Raw genomic sequence first — 22552 nt, 5'->3', positions numbered from 1 at the left:
TGAATCAATTGTTTATTGGCAAACAAAGCAGTCAACTTGTGCACATCAGTGTTCCTCAGACAACGCTGACCAGTTAACCAGTTTGCGGAATGAAGGTTGACCAGGTCACCTACAGAACTCTTCCCGACCCACCCCCTTGGCTCGGAGCTCGGGATAACGATAATTTTTTTTGAAATAATGCCATGGAAATTTTTATGTCAAGGAGAGGAGATAGCGGGTCTCAGGTTAATGTCTCATCTGAAAGACTGCATCATGAACCATGTAGCTATCCCCACCCCTTCAATATTGCACCGAGGTTTCAGCCTAGAGTGTCTCTACGTACCAGAATGGAGTTTGGACCCACAACCTCCTGTGTGACGAACAGAGAGAAATAAATAGGTTTGTGTGTTTTAGTGTTTAAAACAAATGTGCAATAAATATAAGCTTGGGGATAGTCATGTCAAAACCACTGCATATAATATTTGCCAGTCACAGGCCTGTATTCCAGCAAGAGTGTAGAGGAGGTTTACAAGAATGATATCAGAGATGAAGGTCATTACTGATCATAGAACCCCTATAGTGCAGAAGGAGGCCGTTTGGCCCATCAAGTCTGCACCAATTCCTATGAAAAAGCATCTTGCACAGCACTGCCCTATCCCCATAACCTTGCACAATTAGTATGGCTAATCCACCTAACCTGCACATTTTTAGACACTAAGGGACAATTTACCATGTCCAATCCACCTAACCTGCACATCTTAGGACTGTTGGAGGAAACCTATGCAGCCACAGGAAGAACATGCAAACTCTATACAGTCACCCAAGGTTGGAATCGTACCCAGGTCCCTGGTACTGAGTGATAACCACAGCACCACTGATGTTGACAGACGAGAGAAGCTGGGATTGTTCTCCAAGCAGACAGAATTGGGGGATTGTGAGGTCTTCAAAGAGTAAGTGAAATGTTGACACTGGTAAGGTTATTAGTAAGTGGAGGACACAGAGTTAGCTGAAAGAACCAGGGAGTAGAGGAATTTCTGTTTTTTTAAAGCATGATCTGGAAAGCGTTGCCTGAAAGGGCGCTGGAAGCAGAACTTAATAGTAATTTTCAAAAGGGAATTGGCTATATACTCAGGAAAAAAAATTCAGGGCAGTGGGGAAGGGACACAGGAGTGTGACTAATTCATTTGTTTTTTTGTGTGCTAGTCTAGGCACAATCAGCCTCCTGGGTAATATGATTCTCTGGAGGACAGTTGCCATCAAAATTGGTTCTCATGAGTTACTTGGTGCTACATATCTGGATCATTACTAGGCTAAGCCAATGTTGGGAGGGACTGTGCATCCATTATGGAAACAATAGTGACTCCTGAGGAAAGTCTAATCTGGATTTAAACAGGTACCACTAGAGATCAGTTATTACAGACTCAAAAATACAGCTGACTGGCATTTAAGTTTTAAAAAGGTAAACAGTGAAATATTTAATATTCACAAAGTATTGAGGGCAAGGTTAAAATAATTTCATATGAAATGGTACAGACAGTGCATTGCTTCAAGTGCCAGTGAAACTCATGTCTCAGTTCTAACCCAAAGCTGCTGCTAGGAGGGAGGGGGATTTCTACCTGGCTGAGCTTACTGCCAGTTCTCTGACCTCCCTCAAGGCCCATTTGCCCCACTAGCAAAATTTCACCAGCTGTTAACACACACATCTCTTCTAGGTTCTTCCTGGGTTCTGACCTCACTTCTACTTTCACTCCAAGATATTAAAAAAAAGTATGTTTGGGATGTTCCTGTCCTACTGAACAATTTCCTCTGATCTTGACTCTTCTCCCCTCTGTGTCCCAGATCTACCATCTGGATTGTGTTACCTCTGCCACTTTCATGATTTCTGAGCTGCCAGTCCCAAGCATCTATTCACTGGACATGTCAGCCTGCATCTGCTCCTCACACGGGCCCCCAACAATGTGCGGAATGTACCACCTTGAATGACTTCTCTTTTAATACCCGTCCCCTACCCTGGTTCAATTCCTGGCTTGGGGGTCACAGTCTGTGGAGTCTGCACGTTCTCCCAGTGTTTGCGTGGGTTCCCTCCCACAGATGTGCTGGTTAGGTACATAGACTATGCTAAATTCTCCCTCGTTGTACCCAAACAGGCACAGAGTATGGGTGACTAGTGATTTTCACAGTAATTTAATTGTAGTGTTATTGTAAGCCTATTTGTGACAATAATAAAATAAATAAATAAATCTATTACAAGCCCACTGATTGTCACAGCTACCTGGAATAGACCATATCTCTAACGATCCCGGCCCTCATTACCTTCTAAACCAGAATTACTTGGATGTGGCTGAATAATGGGTGGAATTCTTCACCACCCTTGGAAGGGAATAAATGCCTGAGACTTTGGTAGGATCAGTCGATCCACCATTAATGTATGCTGTCACGGTTCTGCGGGTACACAAAAGTAATACACTACCTAAGGCCCCCACCACAGCACAACATGGCCACTCTTATCACCTCAGTGTCAACCACCATTTACAAAGGAATTCGGCCTCAGGGATTCTGCATTGAGGACACCCATGCCTGAGCAGGCTGTCAGTTACTGGTCTGATTCACTCCAATATCACACTGAGCCATGAGCGATTGCAATATTGATACTGCAAGTTTGACAAAGGATCAGCTGAAATATTACACCATCTACTTTAATTTAACTTTACGTGAGCACCATTAAGTGTCGTGTGCATGTCGGAGGGAAACCGGTTTGCCCGGATAGTCCTGGTCAAATCTGGAGGTTGATAAATGGAGCAAAGCCCACAACGTCCTGTAACAGGACAAGTGCTCGCTGGAGGGGCGGCTGCACATCAATGTCCACTCCCTTCTTGCGCAGGACCTCTAAACTCCCTTCAGTGATGTTATGACAGTGGTTCACTTTCAGCGAGTGGAGCTTTGTGCAATATTCCGCGACCGTCCTGCAAAACACAATAAGGTGCAATACAAATCATACACTTAGCACATCACTGATGTGAACTATAAACCATTAAAGAAAAGGTTTGCATTTGTAAAGTGCTTCTCAGCCACTGAGATGGTCACTGCGGTAGCAAAGGGTCGTCGGAACAGTCTTATTCACATCTGAATGCTATTCATTTGCAAACACTTTCTTGAAATGACAATATTTTGGCCTCAACTACATTCTGAGAGTGAATTCCACACATTCACCATCCTCTAGGTCAAGAAATTTCTCCTCACCTCAGTTCTAAAAGATCTACCCCTTATCTCAAACTACGACCCGTAGTTCTGCTTACACGTAACTGTCTTTCATTGGAATAAGAACATAAGAACATAAGAAATAGGAGCAGGAGTAGGCCATCTAGCCCTTCGAGCCTGCCCCGCCATTCAATAAGATCATGGCTGATCTGTTGTGGCTCAGTTCCACTTTCCCGCCCTCTCCCCATAACCCTTAATCCCCTCTCTTATCAAGAACCCATCAACCCGCTTCTTAAAAATATTTAGCGAGGCAGCCTCCACCACTTCAACGGGCAGAGAATTCCAGAGATTCACCACCCTTTGAGTGAAGAAGTTCCTCCTCAACTCCGTTCTAAACCGCCTCCCCTTTATCTTGAGGCTGTGCCCCCTAGTCCTACTGTCTTTTGTCATGAGGAAACATTTGCCTCACCTTCCTTTAGGCAGGGACAGGCTCAGGGAGGGTTCCCATCTCTTCCCTTTGCAATGACAAGGCAGTAAAGAAGACAAATGGTATGCTGGCCTTCACTGAGTATAGGGATAGGGATGTTTTGCAGCAATGGTAAAGGGTGTTGGTGAGGTCACAGCTGGAGTATTGTGTGCAGTTTTGGTGTCCTTATCTGAGGAAAGATGTCCTTGCTATAGACAAAGATAACAGTCTGATTCCTGGGATGACAGGTCTGTCATATGAAGAGAGACTAAATTGGATAGGGTTATATTCACTGGAGTTTAGAAGAGAATCTCATAGAAACTTATAAAATTCTAACAGGGTAGATTCCGGAAGAACGTTCCCAATAGTGGAGGAGTCCAGAATAAGGGGTAAACTTTTTAGAACTGATGAAGAAAAATTTCTTCACTCAGAGGGTAGTGGATGTATGGAATTCACTATCACAGAATGTAGTTGAGGTTAAAACATTGTGTGATTTCAAGAAGAAATTAGATGTAGCTCTTGGGGCTAAAGGGATCAAGAGATATGGCAAGGAATAGGGGAAATGAGGATATTGAATTTGATGATCAGCCATGACCAAAATGAATGGAGCAGCAGTCTCAAAGGGCCAAATGGCCTACTCCTGCTTCTAGTTTCTATGTTTTAGTGACACTATAGAAGGCTGCAAGACCATCCAAGCTGACGGCATCAGAGCAAGCCTGAAACCGTCTCACTCCAAGTGCCTCGCATTCATCCTGAACCCATTGGTCAGGCCTAGGTTTTGTTTTAAAGTGTTTTTTTAGTAAAAAATAAATAATTGGGTTTTAAGGTGAACTGCCCTGAAATGATAGCAATTTAATACAATTGGCTTGTGAGGCTACTTCAGAGAGCAGTTGAGAGACAACCCAGACTGGTGTGGGATTGGAGTCACATCTAAGCGTAACTGGGATGCTGGTTAGCTCAGTTGGTCAGAGGGTAGTGCTATTAACGTCAAACTTGTGGGTTGGAGACCTGTGCTGGTCAGTTGCAAATACCGTGTTTATACAATCCTGACTCCAAGACAGACTGGGTAAGGAGGTCTGGTTTCTTTCTCTCAGGGAACCCAGCTGGTAATGCAACATTTTCAGGGGTCACTTTTTATTGACAATTTCCAAATTGTTTTAAGCTCAATTGGGACGGCCAGAACAGGATTTGAACTCATTTCTCCGGATTATGAAACCAAGACTCTAGGATAACCAGTCCAATAAATTAACCACTTCACTACACGGGTGGCACAGTGGTTAGCACTGCTGCCTCACAGCTCCAGGGTTTCAGATTTAATTCCAGCCTCGGGTGACTCCGTGTGGAGTCTGCACATTCTCCGTGTCTGTGTGGGTTTTCTCCCACAGTCCAAACATGTGCTGGTTATGTGGATTGGCCATGATAAATTGCCCCTTAGTCAGGAGGATTCACAGAGTAAATGCGTGTGGGGTTATGTATTTGGGGCCTGGACGAGATTGTGATCAGTGCTGACTTGATGGGCCAAATGGCCTCCTTCTGCACTGTAGGGATTCTACACCACTGTCCCTAGCAGAAGTATGTTTCAGGCCCTAAACTATTTATGAGGGACATGTTTATCTGAAGATAAAAGGCAGGATTATGTAACACTGGAACTCTTTGCTCTTTACCTCATGGAGTCGTTCCTGAGGCGCAGACAGCCGGTCAGATCCAAGTGTTCGAGCTCGGTGCACTGTTTCGCCACCTCCTGCACCGAGTTATCGCTGAGGTTTGCGTTGACGGCCAGCGAGAGCGACCTGATCTTCCGGCACTTCCGGACCAAGTAGCAGACGGCTTCGTCGTTCAGCTGCTTGCAGGCGGTCAGGTCAATGGACAGCAGCCGGCTGCAGCGGTCAGCCAGGCTCCGCAGGGACAGTGGGTCCACCCAGTCGCACTGCCGGAGGGAGAGGTGCTGGAGGTTGGGGCAGCTCAGCGCCAAAGCCACCAGCGACTGTCGGCTCAGGCCCCGGCAACCCGTGATGTCCACCTTCTCCAGGTGGTGATTCTGGCCAATTACCGGCAAGAGCTCACAGTCCGTCAGCCAATCGGAGCAGCTGCTTACCATCAGGTGGTGGAGTACGGTGTTGTCTCTCAGTATTTTACAGAAGGCGTGTTGTGGGATGGCAGCCCCGACCTGAACGCAGATCACAGAAAAGAAAATGAGATAACATTGCCAATGCTCACAATTCCCTCTCAATGAACCATTCCATACTGGCCCTAACTCCTCCAGTTAGCCACTGGTTACCCAGGGTGATGTACGTGTGATCAGTGCCAGTGTTTAAACACCAAATCGGCCTCCTCCCTCCACCCCACTTCACTGTCATTTATCCTTCTGTTCTTTACTCCCTCATGTCCATATCCAGTTTCTCCCTGGAATGGCCAAAGATCTCCCTCCCCCACCACCTACCATACAGACATCTGGAAGCTGCAGTCGGGGCAAAATCCAAGACCTACCCCATTTCCGGGCATACACAAGATCTGCACTTGGCAGCCTTTTTATGCCTGCAGAGCACCCTCCATCTGCTCTCATTTGTAATAAGTTATGCAAATAATTCCTACAGTGTAGCAAGAGGCCATTCAGGACTTTGCACCAACTCTCCAAAAAAGCATCCCACCCAGGCTCTCCCCTATCTCTGTAACCCTGTGCATTTATCATGGCCAATCCACCTTATCTACACATCTTTTGGACACGAAGGAGCAATTTAGCACAGCCAATTCACCTAACTTACATATCTTTGGACACTAAGGGGCAATTTACCATGGCCAATCCACCTAACCTGCATATCTTTGGACGCTAAAGGACAATTTAGCATAGCCAATCCACCTAACCTGTGCATCTGTGGAAACTGAGGGGCAATTTACCATGGCCAATCCACCTAACCTGCACATCTTTGGACACTAAAAGACAATTTAGTATGGCCAATCCACCTAACCTGCACATCTTTGGACACTAAAAGACAATTTAGTATGGCCAATCCACCTAACCTGCATATCTTTGGACTGTGGGAGGAAACCCACACAGATAGAACATGCAAACTCCACACAGACACCCAAGGCTCGAATCGAACCTGGGTTCCTGACATTGTGAAGCAGCAATGCTAACTACTGTGAGAGGACAACAGACAATGCTGAACAAGCAGCCACGTGTTGTGGAGGAAGGTGCAGTGCCCTCCCTGGCAAGTTACCTGCGAGGTGTCCAGAGTGTGGCAGTTGGCCAGGTAAAGCTGGATCAAGGTGTGGAACTGTTTGCTGACCCGCTGTAGGCAGACCAGCTGGCACAGCGGGAGGTGGCGCAGGATATGGGGAAGCAGGACATCCTCCCATGGCAGCTCCAGAAATTGGCACCTAGGGCGAAAGAGAGAGAGTGTGATTAGTAAAACAGAGGGAGGACCAGACTGAGGCTTGAGTTCCTGACCCCAGTCCCATTGAGAGAGAGCTTACTCTTCTATACAGCAGGGGATGTCTCAAAACCTACAAACTACTCCTTTAAAAAGTTCAGTCACAGCAGCCAACAAAGAAAATTACAGGACAGGAACAGGCCCTTCAAGCCTGCACCGACCATGTTGCCTGAAACCTCTACTCTTCCGGGGACCATATCCCCTTATTCCCATCCTATTCATGTATTTGTCCAGACACCCCTTTAAAAGTCACTATCTTATTTTCTTCCACTACCTCCCCCGGCAGCGAGTTCCAGGCACCCACTACCCTCTGCGTAAAAAACTTGCCTCGTACATCTCCTTTAAACCTTGCCCCTTGCATCTTAGACCTGTGCCCCCTAGTAATTAACTCTTCCACCCTGGGGAAAATCCACTGTGTCCATGCCCCTCATAATTTGATGTGCAAATGCTGGCGTTGGACTCACTTGATGAAGGAGTGGGGCCCAAAACCTCATGATGCCAAATAAACCTGTTGAACTTTAACCTGGTGTTGTGAGACTTCTTACTGTGTCTCATAATCTTGTAGACTTCTATCAGGTTGCCCCTCAATGTCTATCGTTCCAGTGAGAATAAACCAAGTTTCTCCAACTTCTCCACGTAACTAATGCCCTCCGTACCAGGCAACATCCTGGTAAGTCTTTTCTGTATCCTCTCCAAAGCGCTCTGATAGTGTGGCGACCAGAATTGAACACTATATTAAAAGTGTGGCCTAACTAAAGTTCTATAAAGCTGCAACATTTGTAAACTCAATGCCCTGGCCAACAAAAGCAAGCATGCCATATGCCTTCTTGACTACCTTCTCCACCTGAGTTGCTACTTTCAGTGACCCGTGTACCTGTACACCCAGATCCTTCTACCTACCAATACACAGCAAGAACCCACAAACAACAATAAGAGGAGTCACTATGCCCCAGTGCAGCTGTCGAGATGCTTTGCAAAAGAATCATATTGGACTCGAAACATTAACTCTGTTTCTCTCTCCATAGATGCTGCCGGACCTGCTGAGCTTTTCCAGCATTTTCTGTTTTTATAACAGATCTGCAGAATTTTGGGTTTATTATACTGAGACAAGTGCCCTGGTTTATTTGCTTTTGGGGTTAAGCTGATGGAAGGAGGAAGTTGCCCAGGACAGCGATGTGGGATGTCAGAGCAAGCAGACAGGACTTCAGTTTAATATTTCCACAGCTACACTGGGGCATGTTGGCCTAGTGGTAACATTACTGAACTCGTAATCCTGAAGCCTAGGCTAATGCTCCAGGGACACTGCAAATACTGCCACTGCAGCCGGAGGGGGAGGGGGGAAATTAAATTTGGTTAATAAATCTAGAATATAAAGCTATTCTCAGGAATGGTGACCATGAAACTATCAGCGATTGTCATTAAAAATCCATTAGCAAAGAAAATTCGCTGTCCTTACTTGATCTGGCCTGTGTGACTACAAATCTACAGCTATTCTAAGACTCTGATATGCTCTCAAGAAATTAGAAACATAGAAACTAGAAGCAGGAACAGGCCATTCGGCCCTTCAAGCCTGCTCCACCATTCATTTTGATCATGGCTGATCATTGAATTCAATATCCTGTTCATTCTCCCCACTCCCCCTCCAAATCCCTTGAGCCTCAGGAATTAGGAATGGAGAACAAATCGAGGAAAACTGGTCAGGGCTACAAAAATTCCTGACCACGTCTGACCCTGCCCGAATTGAATCTGAACGAGGATAGGCAGTTAACTGCTGTACACTGCACTGTCCATGGCAATGCCCCAGTCAGCTTGCCACCATTCTCTTCACATGTGGTATGAATTGTTATCATCATATGGTTGGAAAATTCTAGCCAGCTATCCTGATGAGTGCAAGATGAGAAACTTTGATAGCATGTCTATTTTTTTTGGCAATACTCAAGTGAGGTACCACCAAAGGACCATGAAATAAATTGAGAAAAACTACCTCCACTAGTGGGTGAGTGAGTAGCTAAAGGACATGAATTTAAAGTCAAAAGAAGAGAGCTTGGGGAGCATTTGGTTTTTAACACCATAACATACAGGAGCAGAATTAGGCCATTTGGCCCATCAAGCCTGCTCTGCCATTCAGTTATGACTGATAAGTTTCTCAACCTCATTCTCTCGCCTTTTCCCCAGAACCTTTGATCCCCTTACCAACAAAGAGGCCATCGATCTCTGCCTTAAATACACTCAATAAGGGGGAGGGGAGAAGGGAAGGGGGGGGGGAGGGAGGGGAGAAGGGAAGGGGGGAGGGAGAATGGGGGGGTGGGGGAGAATGGGGGGTGGGGGGTGGGGGGGGAGGGGGAGAATGGGGGGTGGGGGAGAGTGGGGGGTGGGGGGGAGGGGGAGAATGGGGGGCGGGGGGGAGGGGGAGAATGGGGGGTGGGGGGGAGGGGGAGAATGGGGGGCGGGGGAGAATGGGGGGCGGGGGGGAGGGGGAGAATGGGGGAGGGGGAGAATGGGGGAGGGGGAGAATGGGGGGCGGTTACCCCAGGGGATGAGACGCCCTTTGCTCCCCCGCTTCAGTCGAGGCCGCCCCGAGCCCGCGGCTCCTCACCTGCTGCTCTCACCTGTCTCCATGACACTCACCGCCGCCACTTCCGCTGGGTGTAACCCCGTCTCCGGTCCCCTGCGGCCGACCCGACCGGAAGGATGCTTGGGTGTAACGGCTTTCAGCTTCCCCCGGTCTGGCCGGTGGCCCAGCGCACCCTCTGGTGGCCGCGCCTGGAACAGCAGTTTGCACAAACTTTACCCTCCAGTGCCAAGTGTCTTAAGTCCCAGAATAATGTTTATAAAACAGTGGCACATTTAGGTAGCACTATAAGTAGCAGCTATGCACATTACTACAATATTAATATTAATTTTCAAAAGATAATTTGAGTGATTCACAGAGTTGTTACAGCACCGAAGGAGTACTTTAAACAAATGTGTCCCATGCTTGGATCTCCAAATTAACATTTCACCAAGTGACATTCTTCTTATCGGATCCCTACTGTGCAGAAGGAGGCCATTCGGCCCATTGATAACAATCCCACCCAGGCCCTATCCCTATAATCATTTGTATTTACACTGCTAGTCCCCCGACGCTAAGGGGCAATTTAGCATGGCCAATCCACCTAAGCTACACATCTTTGGAGTGTGGGAGGAAACCAGAGCACCCGGAGGAAACCCATGCAGACATGGGGAGAATGTGCAAATTCCACAGATACAGTGAATTGAACCTGGGTCCCTGGCGCTGCAAGGCAGAAATGTTAACCACTTTGCCGCAATGCTGCCCCTTAGTCACCTTAGACAACGCCTTGTCTGTGCATAATATGCACATTCTTCCCATGTCTGCATGGGTTCCTCCGGGTGCTCCGGTTTCTTCCCAAAGTCCAAAGATGTGCTGGTTAGGTTGATTGGCCATGCTAAATTGACCCTAGTGTCAGGAATTAGCAGGGTAAATGTGCGGTTTACAGGAATAGGGCTTCGTTGGAACTGTGGTCAGTACAGACTCGATGGGCTGAATGTCCTCCTTTTGCACTTTTGGGGGATTCTATGAGTCCATAAGATGTGCAGGTTAGGTGGATTGGCCATGCTAAATTGCCCCTTAGTGTACAAAAATCTGCAGGTTAGATGGATTTGCTATTGTAAATGCACAGGGTTACAGGGATAGCATGGGGCTAGGTGAGATACTCTTTTAGAGAGTTGGTGCAGACCCGATGGGCCAAATGGCTTCTTTTTGCAGTGTAGGGATTCTATAGCATCACTTGGTCCATAGTCTAAAAACAAAGCATAGACCTGAGAACTCCTCTGCCCTTCTACAAAATAGCGGGCAACATGAACTTGTACAATTCCATCAAATCCCCTCTCAACCTTCTCTTCTCCGAGATGAACAGTCCTAACTTCTCCAATGTATCTACCTACATAAAAAGCAGCACCCTCAGCACTGCGCCCATCTCTGAAGGGTCTGGAGTGGGACATGAGCTTACAACATGGGTTGGAGCGCCATTGAGCGACACGGTGGTGGTTAGAACATTGGGACAGAGGGCGAACATGAGTAAAACTAAAGTCAACTGAAAGCGTGCTGAGCGGGCAGCAGAGAAAGGCCAGGGCAGCAGTTTCCATGAACAAAGAGCTGGAAAGTTCTGGAACAAGCTTTGAATTGACGGTGATGCTTGGTTTCACGGACTGATGTGCACCGTGGGCTGCAGAGTCAGCAGGAACCAGGTCCACAACCGCCTGGATTATTGTTCCAAACTGCAGTCAGGAGTAGCCCCAGTCACCAGAAACAAGAACCAAGGCAAACCTGTGATTCTATTTTGTTTTAAACACGGTGAATTGATTCTGAACCTCATCAGCAGCTTATTCACCATGAGGAGGACAGTGGTTTGCAGCTTTGATGTTTTTATCCTGAGGGTTGTTGTAAGGCCACACTTTAATAGTTGAGTCTGTTTAAATTAAAATCCGAGTCAGTCTGTTTTGGAGTGTTCCCAGCTCCCTCCTGTTGGTGGGGGGTGGATTTTGCGTCTACCTGCAATCTGGTCTTCACATCAATGCCCCTGACAGCAAAGCTCACAGAATCCCTACAGTGCAGAAAGAGGCCATTCAGCCCATCGAGTCTGCACCAACTCTCCAACACAGCGCCTTAACCAGTCCCACCTCCCCCCCCCACACCTGCCACCCAGCTCTATAACCCTACTTCCCATGGTTAATCCATCTAAGCTACAAATCTTTGGACACTAAGGGACAATTTTGTATGGCAAACTATCTAACCTACGCATCTTTGGACACTAAGGGGCAATTTAGCATGGCCAATCAACCCAACCTGCACATCTTTGGACTGTGGGAGGAAACCCATGCAGACACGGGGAGAATGTGCAAACACCACACAGACAGTGACTCAAGACTGGATTTGAACCCGGGTCCCTGGCGCTGTGTGGCAGCAGTGCTAACCACTGTGCCAATGGGTTAATGGTGACCCTAGTCATGCATCCATTGTGAATGCCACTTTGCTGGATTTGGAGTGTGCTGTGTCTGGCCGTTGCAATGGATGGGAAAGGATGTTGAGACGTTATTTGACAAAGTGCAGCCAACACTTAAGCAACATCAGCATTATTTTGTGTCGATGGTGGAGGGTGTGAAGGTTTAGAAACATAGAGAATAGGTACAGGAGTGGGCCATTCGGCCCTTCAAGCCTACACCATTATTCAATATGATCATGGTTGATCATGCTTTTCAGTATCCCACTCCCACTTTCTCTCCATACCCCTTCATCCCTTTAGCCACAAGGGCCACATCCAGCTCCCACTTCAACATATCTAACAAACTGACCCCAACAGCTTTCTGTGGTAGAGAATTCCACTGGTTCACAACTGAGTGAAGAGGTTCTTCCTCATCTCAGTCCTGAATGGTTTACCCCTTACTCTTAGACTGTAACCCTTAGTTTGTGGATTGTTGAGTTTCTTGAGTGTTGTTGGAGCCGCACCCATCCAGCCAAGTGGGGAGTATTCCATCACCTTCCTGACTTGTGCCTTGTAGATGGTGGACAGGCTTTGGGGGGGGTCGGGAGGTGAGTTACTCGCTGCAGAATTCCCGGCCCTCTGACCTCTCCCTCTGTTTGTTCACCAACCTTTCTCTTCCTGATCCACATAAATAAAGCCGGCTTATACAAGACCCAAAGATTGCTCGTTGAAACGTACAGAGTGATGAGTGTGCGGGAAAGCTCAAACAATCGCAACACAATAGCTGATCTGTGGAGGTGCTGAGTGCTGGTGAATGAGGGCGACGGGGGGGGGTGGGATGGTGCACCAGGAGGGAGTATAGGCAACAGGAGAGACAGAAGCATCTGAGGAGTTATTTTCACTGCCGATTATGTCTCTGTCGGACGGACGTCTGCCGCTTTCGACCCAGGAAGCACCAGCTGCTTCTGTGCACGATTTTATGGTTAGAACGCTGGACGGAACACTGGTGTCCCTGAGAGAGTATCAGGGGAAGGTTCTACTGCTCACTAATGTGGCCACCTTCTGAGGATCAACCATACCGCAGGTAATATTGGTCACTTTGGTCAATCTTGAGTTACTGCAATGGATTCAGGGGTAGGGAATAAAATTACCTCCTGAGGTTTTGGAGTGCTGACAGGATAGAAGGACGCCATTCAGCCCATCGTGGCTCTCTGACCATTTCTCCGAGTGAATCAAACACCTCGTTTTTAAAAACTCTTTCATGCCATGTGGGATCGCTGGCACGGCGAATTTAAGGATGGCACAGTGGTGCCCCTCAGCTCCAGGGACCCGGGTTCAATTCCGGCCTCGGGTCACTGACTGTGTGGAGTTTTTGCACGTTCTCCCCATGTCTGCATGGGTTTCCTCCAAAGACGTGCAGGTTAGGTGAATTGGCCATGCTAAATTGCCCCTTAGGGTCAGGGTAATGAGTTAGGATTAGGGACATGGGTTACAGAGATAGGGCATGGGTGGGATTGTTGTCAGTGCAGGCTTGATGGGCCGAATGGCTTCTTTCTGCACTGCAGGGATTCTATGATTTGTTACCCATCCCTAATTGCCCTTGAGCTTAGTGGCTCGTTCAGTCATTTCTGAGAGCAGTTAAGAGCCAAGCACATTTCTGTGTGGGTCTGAAATTACATGTAGGCCAGACCGCGTAAGGACAGCAGATTTCCTTCCCCAGTGAATCCGACGGAGTGTTTTTTCTGATAGTTTAATGGTTGTAATTACTGGGACTAGCTTTATATTCCAGATTTAAATTCCATCAGTTGCTATGGTGAGGTTTGAACCCACGTCCCCAGAGCATTAGCCCAGGTCTCTGGGTTATAAGTCCAGTGACATTAGCACTTAGCACAAAGAGAATGTCCTCACCTATAAAGTAATACATGGATGAGTGATAAGTAGATGGGTGTATAGATAGAGCTAGATGGGAGATGGTGGAGTGGGGAGAATCTGGCCTACATGGTCTAGTGGTATTATCGCTGGACAATTAATCCAGAAACTCAGCTAATATTCAGGGACTTGGGTTCGAATCCCGCCACAGCAAATAGTGGAATTTGAATTCAATAAAAAATATCTGGAATTAAGAATCTACTGATGACCATGAAACCACTGTCGATTGTTGGAAAAACCAACCTGGTTCACTAATGTCCTTTAGGGAAGGAAATCTGACGTCCTTACCCGGTCTGGCCTACACGTGACTCCAGGCCCACAGCAATGTGGTTGACTCTCAGTCACCCTCGGGTAACTGGGGATGGGCAATAAATGCTGGCCCAGCCAGCGACACCCATGTCCCAGGAATGATTTAGAAAAAGATTATAATGGCAATAGCTTTGGCAATGGCAATTGGTCTATTTCACCGGAGTTGGATTGAACAAGTTCCCAATCTCTTCCTCTCTGTTCAACAGTTCCACAAACTCAATGCACTGATGGAAAAACTCTCCGATTCCTCATTCACAGTTTTGGCTTTCCCCTGTAACCAGTTTGGACAGCAGGATCCAGGTGAGGAGGAACAGCCCCCATTCTCCAATGGCGGGCAGACCACATCAACATAGACTCCACGCGTGTGTCCGCAGATTGCCGGTGACTCTGCCAACAAGTGGCTGGCGAATCTGAGGGGACTTTTTTCCTTAAAAAAGGTGTCGACAGACAAGAGCCGCCAGAAAGGTACCTGGCAACTCGTGCCAAAACACGGCCCAAGTGGCCAGAGCCTGCGGCCATTTTGTGACTGTTGACATAGGAGAGTTGAATGGTCGACATCGCCATAGAAACACAAGCAAAAAAATCATAACAATGGGTAGTAAAGTTAGACCAGGGAACAGACATGAGCACTGCAGTGCTTACTCAAGGCTGCAGTACTGACAGAGTACAGCATTGTCGGAGATGCAGTTGAGACATTAAATTGAGGCCCCATCTGGCTGCCGGGGTAGATGTAAAATAATCCAAGGGACCATTTTGAAGAAGGAATGTCCCAGCCAATATTTATCTCCTCAATCTATATCAGAGAAGCAGATGATCTGATCATGATCACGTCACACGTTGTGGGATCTTGCTGTGCGCAAAGGGAATGTGGTCGGTGCAGACTCAATGGGCTGAATGGCCTCTTTCTGCACTGTAGAATTCTATAATTCTATAAAAAGTCTAATCATGCTCATGAATCGCTGTGTCCTAAAAACCCCATCTGGTTCACTAATGTCCTTTAGGGAAGGAAATCTTCCATCGTTACCTGGTCTGACCTACACAGAGTATGGGAGATCCATTCTGAAAATCCCACTGGGGAAAAAAAAACAACAGGATTTACTCCAGTTTTTACACAAATTTGGCACTTACAATTATTTTGGGAGATTTCCACCTGATAAATGTGGAGGGTTACAATGATAGGGCAGGAGAGAGGGCCTGAGGTAGGATAGTCCGTCAGAGAGTCAGTGCAGACTCAATGGGCCGAATGGCCTACTTCTGCACTGGAGGGATTCTATGATTCACCGCCAGCCTAAAGTTGGCAAGAATATTCTAACCCACAATGTAACTATCAGACAATTCATCTCTGAACAAGTCTCTTAGTCTTAAAGAGATAGAACTCCATTTCAGCAATGGTGATACATCATTATTGTCCCTCTAAAGAGCAGATTGACATTGAGATTCTGAGCACTCAAGGTGAGTACCAACTATCCCCTTCCTCCCCCTATCCCTGGATCCTTTTAGCCCAAGAGCGAAACCTAATTTCTAACGTGACAATAATAAATCAAATCAAACCTGGTCAGTATGGATGAATTGGACCGAAGGGCCTGTTTCCATTTGTACATCTCTGACTCTAAATACTTACCAGTCATTGAAAGGCTTTGCATTGAAATATCAATGTTAGGCTTGAAGCATCAAGTTCTCAGATCTGTACCGAAACATTTCTTTCCAGAGAAAGACCATGAAACTCTGAATATCCTCAAGTTCGTCCGTCCAGGCGGGAACTTTGTCCCCAAGTTTCCCGTGTTTGGGAAGATTGAAGTGAATGGGGAGAAGGAGCATCCTCTCTACACATTTCTGAAGGTCAGTGTTATTGAGAATTTGCCCTAGACATTACCCTGGAATTAAGAGCAGTCTGCCCTTTCCCTGGTAGTGTCATTGACCTGCGTGTTACTGATGGTGACTGTGTTACAGTGTGGAGATGCCGGCGTTGGACTGGGGTAAACACAGTAAGAAGTCTCACAACACCAGGTTAAAGTCCAACAGGTTTATTTGGTAGTAAACACCACTAGCTTTCAGAGCGCTGCCCCTTCGTCAGGTGAGTGGAGAGTTCTGATCACAAACAGCGCTCTGAAATAAACCTGTTGGACTTTAACCTGGTGTTGTGAGACTTCTGACTGTGTTACGCTCAGTGACTGGTGATCAGTCTCTCTCTCTCTCTCTCTGTGAGTATGTTTTCTACACGTTAAAATCTACAGTAATGATGGGTGGGAATAAAGGGATTTCTCCGTCAAGCTGACCTGAGCTTTACGCACACAATTACACAAAGCTGAGAAAAGAAGGTTTGTTTTTTCAAAGCAGTGTCAGTCCTCATGGTGAAGCATAGTTCCAACAAACGAACTACTTGCAGCTACCAATTTCTGTCCTATTTGGGGTCTGAGCTCCTTAACGCAGTTACTCAACATGCTTCTGGGTGGCGTGGTGGCACAGTGGTTAGCACTGCTGCCTCACAGCGCCAGGGACCTGGTTTCAACTCCCAGCTTGGGTCACTGTCTGTTTGGATTTTGCATGTTCTCCCCGTGTCTGCGTGGGTTTCTTCCCGGTGCTCCGATTTTCTCCCTCAGTCCAAAGATGTGTTGGTTAGGTGCATTGGCCATGCTGAAATTGCCCCTTAGTGTCCTGGGATGTGCAGGTCAGAGGGATTAGCGGGGTAAATATGTAGGGTTACGGGGAATGGGCCTGGGTGGGACTGTTTCTGGTGCAGATTCGATGGGCCAAGTGGCCTCCTTCTATGAACAGTTCGTTCTACTCCTGGCTGTAGACCTGTTCTCTCACTCTCTCATGAGGTTTCTCAGATTAGGGGTGCTGCCATTCACTTTGACTCAGTCTCCAATGTCCTTCTTGACTCCTTAGCCACCCTCAGGGTTTCAAACTGCCCTCAGCTCCTGCCACACTGCCCCTCTGTAGAATCCTCCATACTTTCTACATCCTTGGCAATCCTCGCAACTCCAGCAGTAATGGGGAGGCGATGGCACAGTGGTATTATCGCTTGACTATTAATCCAGAAACAAATGTTAATCCAGAACTAATGTTCTGGGGACCTGGGTTCGAATCCCGCCACGGCAGATGGTGGAATTTGAATTCAATAAAACATAACTGGAATTACTGATGACCATGAAACCGTTGTCAGAAAAACCCATCTGGTTCACTAATGCCCTTTAGGGAAGGAAATCTACCGTCCTTACCTGGTCTGGCCTACGTGTGACTCCAGGGCCACAGCAATGTGGCTGACTCTGAAATAGCCCAACAAGCCACTCAGTTGACAAGTGGGCTCACCAGAACCTCCTCAAGGGGAGTGGGCACCAAATGCTGGCTTTGCCAGCGACGACCACATCCCCCGAAAGAATAAAAGAAAATCACTCCACTCTTGGTGGCCATACCTCCAGGTGGCTGGGCCCAAAGTTCTAGAATTCTCCCTCCAAACCTCTCTGCCTTGCTTCCTCCCTTTAAGACACCCCTTAAAACTGGCCTCTTTGACCAAGCTTTTAATATTGCCCAGTAAGGCGTCAGTGTGGGATCTTGATTTGTAATATTCCTGCGAAATGGCTTGGGGCCTTAAAAGCTCCGTATAAATAAAAGTTGTTGTTATTGAGTCAAAAAGGGTCAAGAAGTATGGGATTTTTTCCAACGGTTACCCTCCCAGGGTTCTCTCAGTGGGATGGTCACTGCCCTCTTGTGGATAATTGAATACACAATAAGAGCTAAACTAAAGGTCAACGTCTTTCTCAGCACAGAATCTCTACATTGCAGAGGGAGGCTATTCAGCCCACTGAATTTGCACCGACTCTCTGAAAGAGCATCGTACCTAGGCCCAAACCCCCTTCCCATCCCTGTAACCCTATGCACTTAACATGGTCAATCCCCCTAACCTGCACATCTTTGGACACAAAGGGGCAATTTACAATGGCCAATCCACCTAACCCGCACATCTTTGGACACTAAGGGGCAATTTAGCACGGCCAATCCACCTAACCCGCACATCTTTGGACACTAAGGGGCAATTTAGCACGGCCAATCCACCTAACCCGCACATCTTTGGACACAAAGGGGCAATTTAGCACGGCCAATCCACCTAACCCGCACATCTTTGGAGTGTGGGAGGAAACCAGAGCACCTGGAGGAAGCCCACGCAGACACGGGGAGAACGTGCAAACTCCACACAGTCACCCCCATGGCTGGAATCAAACCCACGTCCCTGGTACTGTGAGGCACCAGTGCTAACCACTGTGCCACCGTGCTACCCATCTTATAGAAGCTCCCCGTCAGAGGTGTAGAGGGGGGGCCATGATCCCTCAATTATTTACAGCACTGCACCCTTTCAAACTCTGTTCACAGATGGCCAAGGAATTCCAACCCAGTCCTAATTCAGTGCTGATGAACATGCTTCTAAATGTACGGAAGAAAATGGTGACTCCATTCCTCCACAGCTCAGTGGCAGCACAGAGTCAGAAAGTTGTGGGTTCAGATCTCAGTCCAGACACACCAAATCTCGGCTGACACTACTGTGTTGTACTGAGGGAATGCTGCACGGTCGGAGGTGCAAATGAGGCATTCAACTGACCTCTCAGAAGGACTAAGTGATCCCCTGGGAGGTTCTCCTTGGTGCCTTGGCCAACATTCATCCCTCCCTCAGTCAACATTACGAAAAGCTGGGCATTACCTCATTGCTGTTGGTGGGAGCTTGCTGTGCGTAAGTTGGCGCTCCACATCACAGCAGTGACTACACTTTGGAAGTGTTTCATTGCTTGTAAAGAGCTCGGGGACATCTTGAGGTTGTAGAACGTGATGTAGGAATGGAAGTTATCTTTTTTATTCCAGCTTTCGTGCCCCTTTGTGAACCCAATGATTGGGGACCGGACGAGATTGTACTGGTCTCCCTTGAGAGTGAGTGACGTTCGGTGGAACTTTGAGAAGTTCTTGGTTGATGTGGATGGAAAACCAGTTCGAAGGTAAAGCCCGTATGTTAGCGTCAAGGTGAAATTGAGATATTGATAAGATATGGTACACCACGTGTGTGAACTTCACTTCAACCTTTCAGTACAAAGATAAATCAGGGTTGAAAGTTTATCAGTTATAGAATCCCTATAATATAGAAGGAGGCCATTCGGCCCATTGAGTCTGCACCGACAACAATCTCATCTAAGCCCTATGCCCGTAACTCCTCTTTGTGTCCTCCTCACAGCTCTTTGTGTCCCCCTCGCAGCCTCTTTGTGTCCTCCTCAGAGCCTCTTGGTCATCTGATTTCAGCAACAATAAATAAACTGGGTCCAGTTCCCTGAAACAACAGTGGGATGGGGGATGGGGGATGGGGGGGAATTAAAACTGGGCAATCTCTTGTGTAGGGTCCATGTACAGTATTCACAGCTGGAGGGTGTGCTGAGACATTCCAGTGCAGTACTGAGGGAGTGCTGCCCTGCTAAAGGTGCTTCTTTTCTCAGGCTCCATCTGTCCCCTCAAGAGGTTATAAACAGCGTCAGGGACCTGGGTTCGATTCCTGACTTGGGTCACTGTCTGTGTGGAGTTTGCACATTCTCCCCATGTCTGTGTGGGTTTCCTCCAGATGTTCCAGTTTCCTCCCACTGTCCAAAGATGTGCAGATTCGGTTGATTGGCCATGCTAGATTGCCCTTAGTGTCAGGGGGATTAGCAGGGTAAATATGAGGGATTATGGGAATACAACCTGGATGGGATTGTGATTGGGTCAGATTCGATGGGCTGAATGGCCTCCTTCTGCACTGCAGATGCATTGACATAAGAACATAAGAAATAGGAGCAGGAGTAGGCCATCCAGCCCTTCGAGCCTGCCCCGCCATTCAATAAGATCATGGCTGATCTGTCGTGGCTCAGTTCCACTTTCCCGCCCTCTCCCCATAACCCTTAATCCCCTCTCTTATCAAGAACCCATCAACCCGCTTCTTAAAAATATTTAGCGAGGTAGCCTCCACCACTTCAACGGGCAGAGAATTCCAGAGATTCACTACCCTTTGAGTGAAGAAGTTCCTCCTCAACTCCGTTCTAAACCGCCCCCCCTTTACCTTGAGGCTGTGCCCTCTAGTCCTACTGTCCTTTCTGAGCGGGAAGAGTCTCTCCACCTCTATCCTATCCATCCCATTCATCATCTTATACGTCTCAATGAGATCTCCCCTCATTCTTCTAAACTCTAACGAGTACAAGCCCAGTTTATTCAGCCTCTCCTCATAGCTCAACCCCCTCAACTCCGGTATCAGCCTAGTAAACCTCCTCTGCACTCCCTCCAAGGCCAAAATATCCTTGCGCAGGTGCGGCGCCCAAAACTGCACATAGTACTCCAGCTAAATTCTCCCATGTGTACCCAAACAGGCGCCGGAGTGTGGCGACTAGGGGATTTTCACAGTAACTTTATTGCAGTGTTAATGTAAGCCTACTTGTGACACTAATAAATTACTTTTTTAACTTATAGGGATCTATGAAAACAGTGACTACACTTCAGAATTGGCTGGAAAATGCTTTGGGGGGTGTCCTAGGTCACGAAAGGTGCTATATAAATGCACATTCTTTCTCTTTAAGTGGAGATTAGTTAATGAGAGGAGACCAGTCTGCCCTGCGATGCTAGCTCCGTGGGTTCTGTAGCTTCTTGTTCAATCCAGGCTGATATCTGGGGAGTGGTCACTTGGTGGCGCCAGTTACCAGCAGGACTTACAGAAAATGTTGCCAACTCGTCAGAGATAGACAGGTTATTCTCACCTTTGTTGTTGATAATCTCATTTTCTGCTACTCAGTTTTGTATTCTTCAGTTGGTACCCCAGCCTCAACCAGGTTTGGTGGGTGGGGGAGGGCAGAAGATTCCAGATTTGGAATAAATTCTGTGCAAAGTGCTTCCTGACATTAGCCCCCAAACAGCCTGGTTCTAATATTCAAATGCTGTCTCCTTGCCATGGACCTCCCCGTTACCAAACATCCTTTCGGTCTCTGTGTGCAGGTACGACATTGATACACCCTTCAAGAGGATTGAATGTGATATTACGGGGCACCTGGAGGGGAGAGTCCAGACTGTGTGTGAAAAAGAAAGGAATTCTCCATCGACAGGAGTTGTCTGAGACGTGGAAGGGATTTCCTGACGGAGACAGAATGAAGAATGTTGAGGAAATGGCTTGATTTAGTCGCTCAATTGTTCCGATTGGAGTGGGGGGTGTGAAACACTCTGGATTTAGTGCATTTGACCAGGGTGTGATCCCTCGCCAGTTTCCAGGGATGTTTCTAAACACAAATAAAAAAAACTCTTTAAAAGGATAGCCGTGTCCAATTTGTTGAGTGAATGTGCATTAAATTAGGATCATTCAGTTCTTTAAGCAGCAGGTCAGTATAGTCCAAAAAGTTGTGCGGGCCAGATCGATTGGCCATGCTAAATTGCCTCTTAGTGTCCAAAGATGTGCCGGTTAGGTGGATTGGCCATGCTAAATTGTCCCTTAGTGTCCAAAGATGTGCAGGTTAGGTGGCTTGGCCATGTTAAATTGCCCCTTAGTGTCCAAAGATGTGAAGTCGGGTGGATCGGCCATGCTAAATTGCCCCTTAGTCTAGGGAGCATAGGTTTGAGGTGCAAGGGGCAAGATTTAAAAGAAATGTATGAGGTAAGTTTCTTACACAGAGGGTGGTGGATGCCTGGAGCTTGCTGCAGGGGGAGGTAGTGGAAACAGATATGATAGTGACTTTTAAGGGGTGTTGGACAAATACATGAATAGGATGGGACTAAAGGGATATGGTCCCTGGAGGGTTAGGGGGTTTTAGTTCAGATGGGCAGCATGGTCGGTGCAGGCATGGAGGGCCGAAGGGCCTGTACCTGTGCTGTAATTCTCTTTGTTCTCTATATCCACGTTCTACACTGACTGGAATAAAAACAGCAAGGGTGGCACAGTGGTTAGCATCGCTGCCTCACAGCGCCAGGGACCCGGGTTCAATTCCTGGCTTGGGTCACTGTCTGTGTGGAGTCTGCAAGTTTTCTGCATGGGTTTCCTCCCACACTCCGAAGATGTACAGGTTAGGTGGATTGGCCATTCTAAATTGCCCCTTGGTGTCCAAGGTGTGTAGGTTAGATGGATTAACCACTGAATGTATGTGGGGTACAGAGATAGGTGGGGGCAGAGAGGTTGGGTCAGCTGCTCTGTCAGAGTGGATATGGGCTGAATGACCTCTTCTGCCCTATAGGAATTCTATGAAATGCATCTGTGAACATAAGAAATAGGAGCA

At 47.4% G+C, this 22552-nt stretch overlaps 2 protein-coding genes across 2 annotated transcripts; one reads left to right on the top strand and one right to left on the bottom strand.

Moving 5' to 3' along the window:
- Window positions 1–1422: 1422 nt before the first annotated feature.
- On the bottom strand, window positions 1423–9712 carry fbxl15 (F-box and leucine-rich repeat protein 15). Its single transcript, XM_080215781.1, has 4 exons — window positions 9671–9712; window positions 6862–7021; window positions 5308–5810; window positions 1423–2942 (listed from the first exon to the last, which is right to left on the bottom strand). The coding sequence occupies exons 1-4, from the start codon at window positions 9691–9693 to the stop codon at window positions 2753–2755; spliced, it is 876 nt and encodes a 291-aa protein (XP_080071907.1). The 5' UTR covers window positions 9694–9712; the 3' UTR covers window positions 1423–2752.
- A 3254-nt stretch (window positions 9713–12966) lies between these two features.
- gpx9 (glutathione peroxidase 9) lies at window positions 12967–21405 on the top strand. The gene is made up of 5 exons (XM_080215596.1): window positions 12967–13140; window positions 14501–14594; window positions 16003–16133; window positions 19149–19279; window positions 21288–21405. The coding sequence occupies exons 1-5, from the start codon at window positions 12967–12969 to the stop codon at window positions 21403–21405; spliced, it is 648 nt and encodes a 215-aa protein (XP_080071722.1).
- The last annotated feature ends 1147 nt before the right edge of the window (window positions 21406–22552 follow it).

This window comes from Carcharhinus amblyrhynchos, chromosome 31 (assembly GCF_965287045.1).
Source record: "Carcharhinus amblyrhynchos chromosome 31, sCarAmb.v2.hapA, whole genome shotgun sequence".
Taxonomy (NCBI): domain Eukaryota; kingdom Metazoa; phylum Chordata; class Chondrichthyes; order Carcharhiniformes; family Carcharhinidae; genus Carcharhinus; species Carcharhinus amblyrhynchos.
Note: the sequence above shows the minus strand (reverse complement) of the source record. Positions and strands in the feature narration are given on the sequence as shown.